Genomic DNA, 15,399 nt, shown 5'->3' with positions numbered 1-15,399 from the left:
TTTATAGGCATTTTAAGGTTTGGGAAACTTTGCCCCTCCTGGTAGGAATGTATATCCCATACGTCACTAGCTCATGGACTCTTGCTAATTACATGAAAGAAATATTACTATTGTCCGTATATACTGATCTCCATTGTACTTTACACAATTTGGTGCTTAATATGAGATATTTTAACCCTTATCTACTACTATCTGTATTATCTATATGCCAGCAGTAAGATATCATTCCTTGGTTACTACTTGACCACGTCCTATTGCAGAAGCTCACACTAAAGGGACCGTGGCGCATAAAAAACACTGAGATTATCGCTCGTCTTTATTTGTGAAAAACAGACAGGTCACCTGACATTAAGGGAAGGAGTTGAGTAGATACAAGAGAAAGTGTTTATGTGTAACAGAAGGAGAATTCAAACAACGCAGAAGCATCAGGAAAGAGAGAACAGTAAAAAGGGAAAACTACGGCAGATCTTCATTGGAATGTGGATAAAATACATTTGGTAAAACTGACGCACGTTACACAAAGACAAATGTGCACAAATAAAAGAACATGGGAGGATCAGGGCATAAAATCACTTGTAGAGTCCACAAGGGAACATAATGAAACAAAAGGACATTATTTTAACCCTGTTATTGCCAAAGGCTGCACAGAAGGGAACAAATACATCACAGGATGAAATATCCTTTTAACCCGTATCATGGTCCTTATTGGGCCCTGTTCGCTCCATTGGTGCTAGCCCAGATCCCGCTATACGCCAGGCTTTCTCCTCATGTGCTTTGCCTTGCGCGGCTTCAGTATTGTGTAGTTGGAATAAGACGTGTGCCAGCTGGATACGAATGGGATATAAAATGCACGGTGCAGTCTTGCCGACCTGAAACAGATAACAGAATAATTATTGTACCGCTCTTTAGCATCTAGACAGGCAAATCAAGCAGGCGATTGACCTTTTAATAGCCCCCCCGACCCCACACTTACTGATATCTCTTTCCTCCTATTCATGTGACAGCACACAAAACCAGACTACATAAGCCTATTACTAGACTCATACAGACGCTTTAGCTGGTGCATATAGATAAACATAAGTAGCAGAAAGTGAGGTAGTGTACACAGATTTACTACTGATATCAGTTACCTCATGTTCATGTGACAGCACACAAAACCAGACAACATCAGCCTATTACTAGACTTGTACAGACGCTTTAGCTGGTGCATATAGATAAACATAAGTAGCAGAAAGTGAGGTAGTGTACACAGATTTACTACTGATATCAGTTACCTCATATTCATGTGACAGCACACAAAACCAGACAACATCAGCCTATTACTAGACTCGTACAGACGCTTTAGCTGGTGCATATAGATAAACATAAGTAGCAGAAAGTGAGGTAGTGTACACAGATTTACTACTGATATCAGTTACCTCATATTCATTTGACAGCACACTAAACCAGACAACATCAGCCTATTACTAGACTCGTACAGACGCTTTAGCTGGTGCATATAGATAAACATAAGTAGCAGAAAGTGAGGTTGGTGTACACAGATTTACTACTGATATCAGTTACCTCATATTCATGTGACAGCACACAAAACAAGACAACATCAGCCTATTACTAGACTCGTACAGACGCTTTAGCTGGTGCATATAGATAAACATAAGTAGCAGAAAGTGAGGTTGGTGTACACAGATTTACTACTGATATCAGTTACCTCATATTCATGTGACAGCACACAAAACGACAACATCAGCCTATTACTAGACTCGTACAGACGCTTTAGCTGGTGCATATAGATAAACATAAGTAGCAGAAAGTGAGGTTGGTGTACACAGATTTACTACTGATATCAGTTACCTCATATTCATGTGACAGCACACAAAACCAGACAATGTCAGCCTAATAACTAGACTCATACAGACGCTTTAGCTGGTGCATATAGATAAACATAAGTAGGAGAAAGTGAGGTCGGTGTACACAGATTTACTACTGATATCAGTTACCTCATATTCATGTGACAGCACACAAAACCAGACAACATCAGCCTATTACTAGACTCATACAGACGCTTTAGCTGGTGCATATCGATAAACATAAGTAGCAGAAAGTGAGATAGTGTACACAGATTTACTACTGACACACACCTATATTACAGACAAACACACACCTACACACACCTATATTAGACACAAACACCTACACATACCTACATTACATACACACACCTATATTATACACGCACACCTACACACACCTATATTACACACACACGCACACCTACACATACCTATATTATACACACACACAGCCTATATTACACGCACACGAACACCTTTATTACACACACACCTATATTACACACACACAACAACACCTATATCACACACCTTTATCACACACACACACACACCATACACCTTTATTTACACACACCACTACACCTTTATCACACACACACACAAACTACACCTATACCACACACCTTTATTTACACACACACACAACTACACCTATATCACACACACACATCTATATTAAACACACACATACACACATTTATATTACACACACCACTACACCTATATCACACACATCTATATTACACACATCTATATTACACACACACACACAACTACACCTATATCATACACACACACATTTATATTAGACACATCTATATCACACACACAAACAACTACACCTATATCACACACATCTATATTAAACACACACATACACACATTTATATTACACACACCACTACACCTATATCACACACATCTATATTACACACACACACCACTACACCTATATCACACACATCTATAGTACACACACACACACACACACACACACACAACTACACCTATATCACACACACCTATATCACACACATCTTTATTACACACACACACAACTACACCTACAGGGAGTGCAGAATTATTAGGCAAATGAGTATTTTGACCACATCATCCTCTTTATGCATGTTGTCTTACTCCAAGCTGTATAGGCTCGCAAGCCTACTACCAATTAAGCATATTAGGTGATGTGCATCTCTGTAATGAGAAGGGGTGTGGTCTAATGACATCAACACCCTATATCAGATGTGCATAATTATTAGGCAACTTCCTTTCCTTTGGCAAAATGGGTCAAAAGAAGGACTTGACAGGCTCAGAAAAGTCAAAAATAGTGAGATATCTTGCAGAGGGATGCAGCACTCTTAAAATTGCAAAGCTTCTGAAGCGTGATCATCGAACAATCAAGCGTTTCATTCAAAATAGTCAACAGGGTCGCAAGAAGAGTGTGGAAAAACCAAGGCGCAAAATAACTGCCCATGAACTGAGAAAAGTCAAGCGTGCAGCTGCCAAGATGCCACTTGCCACCAGTTTGGCCATATTTCAGAGCTGCAACATCACTGGAGTGCCCAAAAGCACAAGGTGTGCAATACTCCGAGACATGGCCAAGGTAAGAAAGGCTGAAAGACGACCACCACTGAACAAGACACACAAGCTGAAACGTCAAGACTGGGCCAAGAAATATCTCAAGACTGATTTTTCTAAGGTTTTATGGACTGATGAAATGAGAGTGAATCTTGATGGGCCAGATGGATGGGCCCGTGGCTGGATTGGTAAAGGGCAGAGAGCTCCAGTCCGACTCAGATGCCAGCAAGGTGGAGGTGGAGTACTGGTTTGGGCTGGTATCATCAAAGATGAGCTTGTGGGGACTTTTCGGGTTGAGGATGGAGTCAAGCTCAACTCCCAGTCCTACTGCCAGTTTCTGGAAGACACCTTCTTCAAGCAGTGGTACAGGAAGAAGTCTGCATCCTTCAAGAAAAACATGATTTTCATGCAGGACAATGCTCCATCACACGCGTCCAAGTACTCCACAGCGTGGCTGGCAAGAAAGGGTATAAAAGAAGAAAATCTAATGACATGGCCTCCTTGTTCACCTGATCTGAACCCCATTGAGAACCTGTGGTCCATCATCAAATGTGAGATTTACAAGGAGGGAAAACAGTACACCTCTCTGAACAGTGTCTGGGAGGCTGTGGTTGCTGCTGCACGCAATGTTGATGGTGAACAGATCAAAACACTGACCGAATCCATGGATGGCAGGCTTTTGAGTGTCCTTGCAAAGAAAGGTGGCTATATTGGTCACTGATTTGTTTTTGTTTTGTTTTTGAATGTCAGAAATGTATATTTGTGAATGTTGAGATGTTATATTGGTTTCACTGGTAAAAATAAATAATTGAAATGGGTATATATTTGTGTTTTGTTAAGTTGCCTAATAATTATGCACAGTAATAGTCACCTGCACACACAGATATCCCCCTAAAATAGCTATAACTAAAAACAAACTAAAAACTACTTCCAAAACTATTCAGCTTTGATATTAATGAGTTTTTTTGGGTTCATTGAGAACATGGTTGTTGTTTAATAATAAAATTAATCCTCAAAAATACAACTTGCCTAATAATTCTGCACTCCCTGTATATCTCACACACACACCTATATCGCACACTACCACCCCCTATATTACACACACCCCTATATTACACACACAACACAACTACACCTATATCACACACATCTATATTACACACACACACCACTACACCTATATCACACACATCTATATAACACACATCTATATTACACACATCTTTATTACACACACACACAACTACACCTATATCTCACACACACACCTATATCACACACTACCACCCCCCCCCCCCTATATTACACACACACACACCTATATTACACAAACACACCAGAGAGCTGGGGTGGGAGAAAAGAAGTAAGAGTGACAGTGTCTCTAGGGACCACTTACACTGGCTAATGACTAAGAGATCACTTGGTTATAGCCAGGAGTGGGTAGGTCTGTTTGCCGCTATGCTGTATCCTATCTGTAATGAAGCGGTGCCTGCTCTCTAATCCTATTATTATCTCTGTATTTCAGAAGCTCTCTGCAGCTCATCCCTGTCAGTCACTGACGTCAATACTGAAGCCCCCTGAGTATAGAAGCTCTGTAGCCAAAGCTGTGCTGTTAACCTTAATGTTGCTGGAGCCACTGTGACACCCCAGACCAAGCACAGTTAACTTGATCACAAAAGCACTTTACAGGTAAATACCTGTGTACTCACCCCATACTTATCTATACCTAATATACAGAGAGAGGTTATACAGAGGCAGCGCTAAAGTACATTATATACAGGTAAATACCTGTGTACTCACCCCATACTTATCTATACCTAATATACAGAGAGGTTATACAGAGGCAGCGCTACAGTACATTATATACAGGTAAATACCTGTATACTCACCCCATACTTATCTATACCTAATATACAGAGAGGTTATACAGAGGCAGCGCTACAATACATTATATACAGGTAAATACCCGTGTACTCACCCCATACTTATCTATACCTAATATACAGAGAGAGGTTATACAGAGGCAGCGCTACAGTACATTATATACAGGTAAATACATGTGTACTCACCCCATACTTATCTATACCTAATATATAGAGAGAGGTTATACAGAGGCAGCACTACAGTACATTATATACAGGTAAATACCTGTGTACTCACCCTATACTTATCTATACCTAATATACAGAGAGAGGTTATACAGAGGCAGCGCTAAAGTACATTATATACAGGTAAATACCTGTGTACTCACCCTATACTTATCTATACCTAATATACAGAGAGGTTATACAGAGGCAGCGCTACAGTACATTATATACAGGTAAATACCTGTGTACTCACCCTATACTTATCTATACCTAATATATAGAGAGAGGTTATACAGAGGCAGCACTACAGTACATTATATACAGGTAAATACCTGTGTACTCACCCCATACTTATCTATACCTAATATACAGAGAGAGGTTATACAGAGGCAGCGCTAAAGTACATTATATACAGGTAAATACCTGTGTACTCACCCCATACTTATCTATACCTAATATACAGAGAGGTTATACAGAGGCAGCGCTACAGTACATTATATACAGGTAAATACCTGTGTACTCACCCCATACTTATCTATACCTAATATACAGAGAGGTTATACAGAGGCAGTGCTAAAGTACATTATATACAGGTAAATACCTGTGTACTCACCCCATACTTATCTATACCTAATATACAGAGAGGTTATACAGAGGCAGCACTACAGTACATTACATACAGGTAAATACCTGTATACTCACCCCATACTTATCTATACCTAATATACAGAGAGGTTATACAGAGGCAGCGCTACAATACATTATATACAGGTAAATACCCGTGTACTCACCCCATACTTATCTATACCTAATATACAGAGAGAGGTTATACAGAGGCAGCGCTACAGTACATTATATACAGGTAAATACCCGTGTACTCACCCCATACTTATCTATACCTAATATACAGAGAGAGGTTATACAGAGGCAGCGCTACAGTACATTATATACAGGTAAATACATGTGTACTCACCCCATACTTATCTATACCTAATATATAGAGAGAGGTTATACAGAGGCAGCACTACAGTACATTATATACAGGTAAATACCTGTGTACTCACCCTATACTTATCTATATCTAATATACAGAGAGAGGTTATACAGAGGCAGCGCTAAAGTACATTATATACAGGTAAATACCTGTGTACTCACCCTATACTTATCTATACCTAATATACAGAGAGGTTATACAGAGGCAGCGCTACAGTACATTATATACAGGTAAATACCTGTGTACTCACCCCATACTTATCTATACCTAATATATAGAGAGAGGTTATACAGAGGCAGCGCTACAGTACATTATATACAGGTAAATACCTGTGTACTCACCCCATACTTATCTATACCTAATATACAGAGAGAGGTTATACAGAGGCAGCGCTAAAGTACATTATATACAGGTAAATACCTGTGTACTCACCCCATACTTATCTATACCTAATATACAGAGAGAGGTTATACAGAGGCAGCACTACAGTACATTATATACAGGTAAATACCTGTGTACTCACCCCATACTTATCTATACCTAATATACAGAGAGAGGTTATACATAGGCAGCACTACAGTACATTATATACAGGTAAATACCTGTGTACTCACCCCATACTTATCTATACCTAATATACAGAGAGAGGTTATACAGAGGCAGCGCTACAGTACATTATATACAGGTAAATACATGTGTACTCACCCCATACTTATCTATACCTAATATACAGAGAGAGATTATACAGAGGCAGCGCTAAAGTACATTATATACAGGTAAATACCTGTGTACTCACCCCATACGTATCTATACCTAATATACAGAGAGAGGTTATAAAGAGGCAGCGCTAAAGTACATTGTATACAGGTAAATACCTGTGTACCCACCCCATACTTATCTATACCTAATATACAGAGAGGTTATACAGAGGCAGCGCTAAAGTACATTATATACAGGTAAATACCTGTGTACCCACCCCATACTTATCTATACCTAATATACAGAGAGGTTATACAGAGGCAGCGCTACAGTACATTATATACAGGTAAATACCTGTGTACTCACCCTATACTTATCTATACCTAATATACAGAGAGGTTATACAGAGGCAGCGCTACAGTACATTATATACAGGTAAATACCTGTGTACTCACCCTATACTTATCTATACCTAATATACAGAGAGGTTATACAGAGGCAGCGCTAAAGTACATTATATACAGGTAAATACCTGTGTACTCACCCTATACTTATCTATACCTAATATACAGAGAGAGATTATACAGAGGCAGTGCTACAGTACATTATATACAGGTAAATACCTGTGTACTCCCCCCATACTTATTTATATCTAATATACAGAGAGGTTATACAGAGGCAGCGCTACAGTACATTATATAGAGGTAAATACCTGTGTACTCACCCTATACTTATCTATACCTAATATACAGAGAGGTTATACAGAGGCAGCGCTACAGTACATTATATACAGGTAAATACCTGTGTACTCACCCCATACTTATCTATACCTAATATACAGAGAGAGGTTATACAGAGGCAGAGCTAAAGTACATTATATACAGGTAAATACCGGTGTACTCACCCTATACTAATCTATAGCTAATATACAGAGAGAGGTTATACAGAGGCAGCACTACAGTACATTATAATCAGGTAAATACCTGTGTACTCACCCTATACTTCTCTATACCTAATATACAGAGAGGTTATACAGAGGCAGCGCTAAAGTACATTATATACAGGTAAATACCTGTGTACTCCCCCCATACTTATCTATACCTAATATACAGAGAGGTTATACAGAGGTAGCGCTAAAGTACATTATATACAGGTAAAACATAATTTATGTAAGAACTTACCTGATAAATTCATTTCTTTCATATTAGCAAGAGTCCATGAGCTAGTGACGTATGGGATATACATTCCTACCAGGAGGGGCAAAGTTTCCCAAACCTTAAAATGCCTATAAATACACCCCTCACCACACCCACAAATCAGTTTAACGAATAGCCAAGAAGTGGGGTGATAAGAAAAAAGTGCGAAAGCATATAAAATAAGGAATTGGAATAATTGTGCTTTATACAAAAAAATCATAACCACCACAAAAAAAGGGCGGGCCTCATGGACTCTTGCTAATATGAAAGAAATGAATTTATCAGGTAAGTTCTTACATAAATTATGTTTTCTTTCATGTAATTAGCAAGAGTCCATGAGCTAGTGACGTATGGGATAATGACCTCCGCTCGAGGATCCCGGGATCCGGACAGATACCAGGGAAGTTTCTTGTTTAGATGAGAAGCCATCAGATCTATTTCTGGGAGTTCCCACATTTGAACAATCTGAGGAAATACCTCTGGGTGAAGAGACCATTCGCCCAAGTGCAACTTTTTGCGACTGAGATAATCCGCTTTCCAATTGTTCATACCTGGGATATGAACCGCAGAGATTAGACAGGCGGTGGATTCCGCCCAAACCAAAATTCGAGATACTTCTTTCATAGCCAGAGGACTGTGAGTCCCTCCTTGATGATTGATGTATGCCACAGTTGTGACATTGTCTGTCTGAAAACAAATGAACAACTCTCTCTTCAGAAGAGGCCAAGACTGAAGAGCTCTGAAAATTGCACGGAGTTCCAAAATATTGATCGGAAATCTCACCTCCTGAGATTCCCAAACCCCTTGTGCCGTCAGATACCCCCACACAGATCCCCAACCTGTAAGACTTGCATCTGTTGAGATTATAGTCCAGGTCGGAAGAACAAAGAAGCCCCCTGAACTAAACGATGGTGATCTGTCCACCATGTCAGAGAGTGTCGTAAAATCGGTTTAAAGATATTAATTGAGATATCTTTGAGTAATCCCTGCACCATTGGTTCAGCATACAGAGCTGAAGAGGTCGCATGTGAAAACGAGCAAAGGAGATCGCATCTGATGCGGCAGTCCTAAGACCTAACATTTCCATGCATAAGGCTACCAAAGGGAATGATTGTGACTGAAGGTTTTGACAAGCTGATATCAATGTTAAACTTCTCTTGTCTGACAAGGACAGAGTCATAGACACTGAATCTATCTAGAAACCTAAAAAGGTTACCCTTGTCTGAGGAATCAATGAACTGATTGGTAAATTGATCCTCCAACCATGAACTTGAAGAAACAACACAAGTCGATTCGTATGAGATTCTTCGAAAATGAGAAGACTGAGCAAGTACCAAGATATCGTCCAAATAAGGAAATACCAAAACCCTGTTCTCTGATTACAGAAAGAAGGGCACCGAGAACCTTTGAAAAAAATTCTTGGAACTGAGGCTAGGCCAAACGGTAGAGCCACAAAACTGGTAATGCTTGTCTAAAAAGAGAATCTCAGACACTAAAAGTGATCTGGATGAATCGGAATATGCAGATACACATCCTGTAAATCTATTGTAGACATATAATGCCCTTGCTAAACAAAAGGCAGGCTAGTCCTACAGTAACCATCTTGAATGTTGGTATCCTAACATAACGATTCAATAATGATAGATCCGGAACTGGTCTGAAGGAATTGACCTTCTTTGGTACAATGAAGAGATACAATAAAACCCCAGCCCCTGTTCCAGAACTGGAACTGGCATAATTACTCCAGCCAACTCTAGATCTGAAACACATTTCAGAAATGCTGAGCCTTTGCTGTGTTAACTGGGACACGGGAAAGAAAAAAATCTCTTAGCAGGAGGCCTTAACTTGAAGCCAATTCTGTACCTTTCTGAAACAATGTTCTGAAACCAGAGATTGAGAACGGAATTGATCCAAATTTCTTTGAAGAAAACGTAATCTGCCCCATACCAGCTGAGCTGGAATAAGGGCCTCACCTTCATAGGTACTTAGGAGCTGGCTATAGGTTTCTATAAAGCTTGGATATATTCCAAACTGGAAATAGTTTCCAAACTGATACCGCTCCTGAGGATGAAGGATCAGGCTTTTGTTCCTTGTTGTGAGGAAAGGAACGAAAATGATTATTTACCCTGGAAAGAAAGGGAAAGCAAAGTTGACTTAGAAGACATATCAGCATTCCAAGTTTAATCCATAAAGCTTTTCTAGCTAAAATAGCTAGAGACATATACCTGACATCAACTCTAATGATATCAAAAGATGGTATCACCAATAAAATTATTAGCATGTTATAGAAAAATAATAATGCTATAAAATTATGATCTGTTACTTGTTGCGCTAAAGCTTCTAACCAAAAAGTTGAAGCTGCAGCAACATCCGCTAAAAATATAGCAGGTCTAAGAAGATTACCTGAACATAAGTAAGCTTTTCTTAGAAAGGATTCAATTTTCCTATCTAAAGGATCCTTAAATGAAGTACTATCTGCCGTAGGAATAGTAGTACATTAGCAGGAGTAGAGACAGCCCCATAACCTTAGGGATTTTTGTCCCAAAAAACTCTAATCTGTCAGATGGCACAGGATATAATTGCTTAAACGTCTAGAAGGAGTAAATAAATTACCCAAATTATTCCATTCCCTGGAAATTACTTCAGAAATAGCATCAGGGAGATTAAACACTTCTGGAATAACTACAGGAGATTTAAAAACCTTATTTAAACGTTTACATTTAGTATCAAGAGGACCAGAATCCTCTATTTCTAATGCAAATAATACTTCTTTAAGTAAAGAACGAATAAATTCCATCTTGAACAAATACAAAGATTTATCAGCATCAACCTCTGAGACAGAAACCTCTGAACCAGAAGAACCATTATCAGTATCAGAATGATGATGTTCATTTAAAAATTCATCTGAAAAAAAGAGAAGTTTTAAAAGACTTTTATGTATACTAGAAGGAGAAATAACAGACATAGCCTTCTTAATGGATTTAAAAAAATAAAATCTCTTATGTTATCAGGAACACTCTGAAAATTAGATGTTGACGGAACAGCAACAGGTAATGTAACAGTACTAAAGGAAATTTTATCTGCATTAATACGTTTGACATGACATGCAATACAAATAACAGCTGGAGAAACAGATACCAAAAGTTTATAGCAGATACACTTAGCTTGGTAGCTCCAGCACTGGGCAGTGATTTCCCTGAAGTATCTTCTGACTCAGTTGCAACGTGGAACATCTTGCAATATGTAAAAGAAAAAAAACAACATATAAAGCAAAATTGATCAAATTCCTTAAATGACAGTTTCAGGAATGGGAAAAAAATGCCAGTGAACAAGCTTCTAGCAACCAGAAGCAATAAATAATGAGACTTAAATAATGTGGAGACAAAAATGACGCCCATATTTTTTAGCGCCAAAAAAGACGCCCACATTATTTGGCGCCTAAATGCTTTTGGCGCCAAAAATGACGCCACATCCGGAACGCCGACATTTTTGACGCAAAAAAAACGTCAAAAAAATGACGCAACTTCCGGCGACACATATGACGCCGGAAACAGAAAAAAAATTTTGCGCCAAAAAAGTCCGCGCCAAGAATGACGCAATAAAATGAAGCATTTTCTGCCCCCGCGAGCCTAACAGCCCACAGGGAAAAAGTCAAATTTTTAAGGTAAGAAAAAATGATTGAAACAAATGCATTTATCCCAAATATGAAACTGACTGTCTGAAAAATAAGGAACGTTGAACATTCTGAGTCAAGGCAAATAAATGTTTGAATACATATATTTAGAACTTTATAAAAAAGTGCCCAACCATAGCTTAGAGTGTCACAGAAAATAAGACTTACTTACCCCAGGACACTCATCTACATGTTTGTAGAAAGCCAAACCAGTACTGAAACGAGAATCAGCAGAGGTAATGGTACATAAGAGTATATCGTCGATCTGAAAAGGGAGGTAAGAGATGAATCTCTACGACCGATAACAGAGAACCTATGAAATAGACCCCGTAGAAGGAGATCACTGCATTCAAATAGGCAATACTCTCCTCACATCCCTCTGACATTCACTGCACGCTGAGAGGAAAACCGGGCTCCAACTTGCTGCGGAGCGCATATCAACGTAGAATCTAGCACAAACTTACTTCACCACCTCCATCGGAGGCAAAGTTTGTAAAACTGAATTGTGGGTGTGGTGAGGGGTGTATTTATAGGCATTTTGAGGTTTGGGAAACATTGCCCCTCCCGGTAGGAATGTATATCCCATACGTCACTAGCTCATGGACTCTTGCTAATTACATGAAAGAAATACCTGTGTACTCACCCTATACTTATCTATACCTAATATACAGAGAGGTTATACAGAGGCAGCGCTAAAGAACATTATATACAGGTAAATACCTGTGTACTCCCCCCATACTTATCTATACCTAATATACAGAGAGGTTACACAGAGGCAGCGCTAAAGTACATTATATACAGGTAAATACCGGTGTACTCCCCCCATACTTATCTATACCTAATATACAGAGTGGTTATACAGAGGCAGCGCTACAGTACATTATATACAGGTAAATACCTGTGTACTCACCCTATACTTATCTATACCTAATATATAGAGAGAGGTTATACAGAGGCAGCGCTAAAGTACATTATATACAGGTAAATACCTGTGTACTCACCCCATACTTATCTATACCTAATATACAGAGAGAGGTTATACAGAGGCAGCGCTAAAGTACATTATATACAGGTAAATACCTGTGTACTCACCCTATACTTATCTACACCTAATATACAGAGAGGTTATACAGAGGCAGCGCTACAGTACATTATATACAGGTAAATACCTGTGTACTCACCCTATACTTATCTATACCTAATATACAGAGAGGTTATACAGAGGCAGCGCTAAAGTACATTATATACAGGTAAATACCTGTGTACTCACCCTATACTTATCTATACTTAATATACAGAGAGAGATTATACAGAGGCAGTGCTACAGTACATTATATACAGGTAAATACCTGTGTACTCCCCCCATACTTATTTATATCTAATATACAGAGAGGTTATACAGAGGCAGCACTACAGTACATTATCTACAGGTAAATACCTGTGTACTCACCCCATACTTATCTATATCTAATATACAGAGAGGTTATACAGAGGCAGCGCTACAGTACATTATATACAGGTAAATACCTGTGTAATCACCCCATACTTATCTATACCTAATATACAGAGAGAGGTTATACAGAGGCAGCGCTAAAGTACATTATATACAGGTAAATACCTGTGTACTCCCCCTATACTTATCTATACCTAATATACAGAGAGGTTATACAGAGGCAGCGCTACAGTACATTATATACAGGTAAATACCTGTGTACTCACCCCATACTTATCTATACCTAATATACAGAGAGAGATTATACAGAGGCAGCGCTAAAGTACATTATATACAGGTAAATACCGGTGTACTGCCCCCATACTTATCTATACCTAATATACAGAGAGAGGTTATACAGAGGCAGCGCTAAAGTACATTATATACAGGCAAATTCCTATGTACTCACCCCATACTTATCTATACCTAATATACAGAGAGAGGTTATACAGAGGCAGCGTTAAAGTACATTGTATACAGGTAAATACCTGTGTACTCACCCTATACTAATCTATACCTAATATACAGAGAGGTTATACAGAGGCAGCGCTACAGTACATTATATACAGGTAAATACCTGTGTACTCACCCTATACTTATCTATACCTAATATACAGAGAGGTTATACAGAGGCAGCGCTACAGTACATTATATACCGGTAAATACCTGTGTACTCACCCTATACTTATCTATACCTAATATACAGAGAGAGGTTATACAGAGGCAGCGCTAAAGTACATTATATACAGGTAAATACCTGTGTACTCACCCCATACTTATCTATACCTAATATACAGAGAGGTTATACAGAGGCAGCGCTAAAGTACATTATATACAGGTAAATACCGGTGTACTCCCCCATACTTATCTATACCTAATATACAGAGAGAGATTATACAGAGGCAGCGCTACAGTACATTATATACAGGTAAATACCTGTGTACTCACCCTATACTTATCTATACCTAATATACAGAGAGAGATTATACAGAGGCAGCGCTAAAGTACATTATATACAGGTAAATACATGTGTACTCACCCCATACTTATCTATACCTAATATACAGAGAGAGGTTATACAGAGGCAGCGCTAAAGTACATTATATACAGGTAAATACCTGTGTACTCACCCCATACTTATCTATACCTAATATACAGAGAGAGGTTATACAGAGGCAGCACTACAGTACATTATATACAGGTAAATACCTGTGTACTCACCCCATACTTATCTATACCTAATATACAGAGAGAGGTTATACAGAGGCAGCACTACAGTACATTATATACAGGTAAATACCTGTGTACTCACCCCATACTTATCTATACCTAATATACAGAGAGAGGTTATACAGAGGCAGCACTACAGTACATTATATACAGGTAAATACCTGTGTACTCACCCCATACTTATCTATACCTAATATACAGAGAGAGGTTATACAGAGGCAGCACTACAGTACATTATATACAGGTAAATACCTGTGTACTCACCCCATACTTATCTATACCTAATATACAGAGAGAGGTTATAAAGAGGCAGCGCTAAAGTACATTGTATACAGGTAAATACCTGTGTACTCACCCCATACTTATCTATACCTAATATACAGAGAGAGGTTATACAGAGGCAGCGCTAAAGTACATTATATACAGGTAAATACCTGTGTACTCACCCTATACTTATCTATACCTAATATACAGAGAGAGGTTATACAGAGGCAGCGCTACAGTACATTATATACAGGTAAATACCTGTGTACCCACCCCATACTTATCTATACCTAATATACAGAGAGAGGTTATACATAGGCAGCACTACAG

At 38.8% G+C, this 15,399-nt stretch overlaps 1 protein-coding gene across 2 annotated transcripts in view; it reads right to left on the bottom strand.

The window, feature by feature from the left end:
- Positions 1-298: 298 nt before the first annotated feature.
- ALG9 (ALG9 alpha-1,2-mannosyltransferase) overlaps positions 299-15,399 on the bottom strand; it is a gene marked incomplete at its 5' end in the record, with an annotated part of 288,641 nt that continues 273,540 nt past the window's right edge. For both annotated transcript variants that reach the window (XM_053690107.1, XM_053690108.1), the window contains 1 exon segment: positions 299-869. In XM_053690107.1, the coding sequence (XP_053546082.1) occupies positions 746-869 (124 nt within the window). In that variant the 3' untranslated portion in view covers positions 299-745.

The sequence above is a fragment of the Bombina bombina genome, chromosome 8, assembly GCF_027579735.1.
Source record: "Bombina bombina isolate aBomBom1 chromosome 8, aBomBom1.pri, whole genome shotgun sequence".
NCBI lineage: Eukaryota > Metazoa > Chordata > Amphibia > Anura > Bombinatoridae > Bombina > Bombina bombina.
The sequence above is the reverse complement of the archived record's forward strand: the minus strand, read 5'-3'. Positions and strand labels throughout refer to the sequence as shown.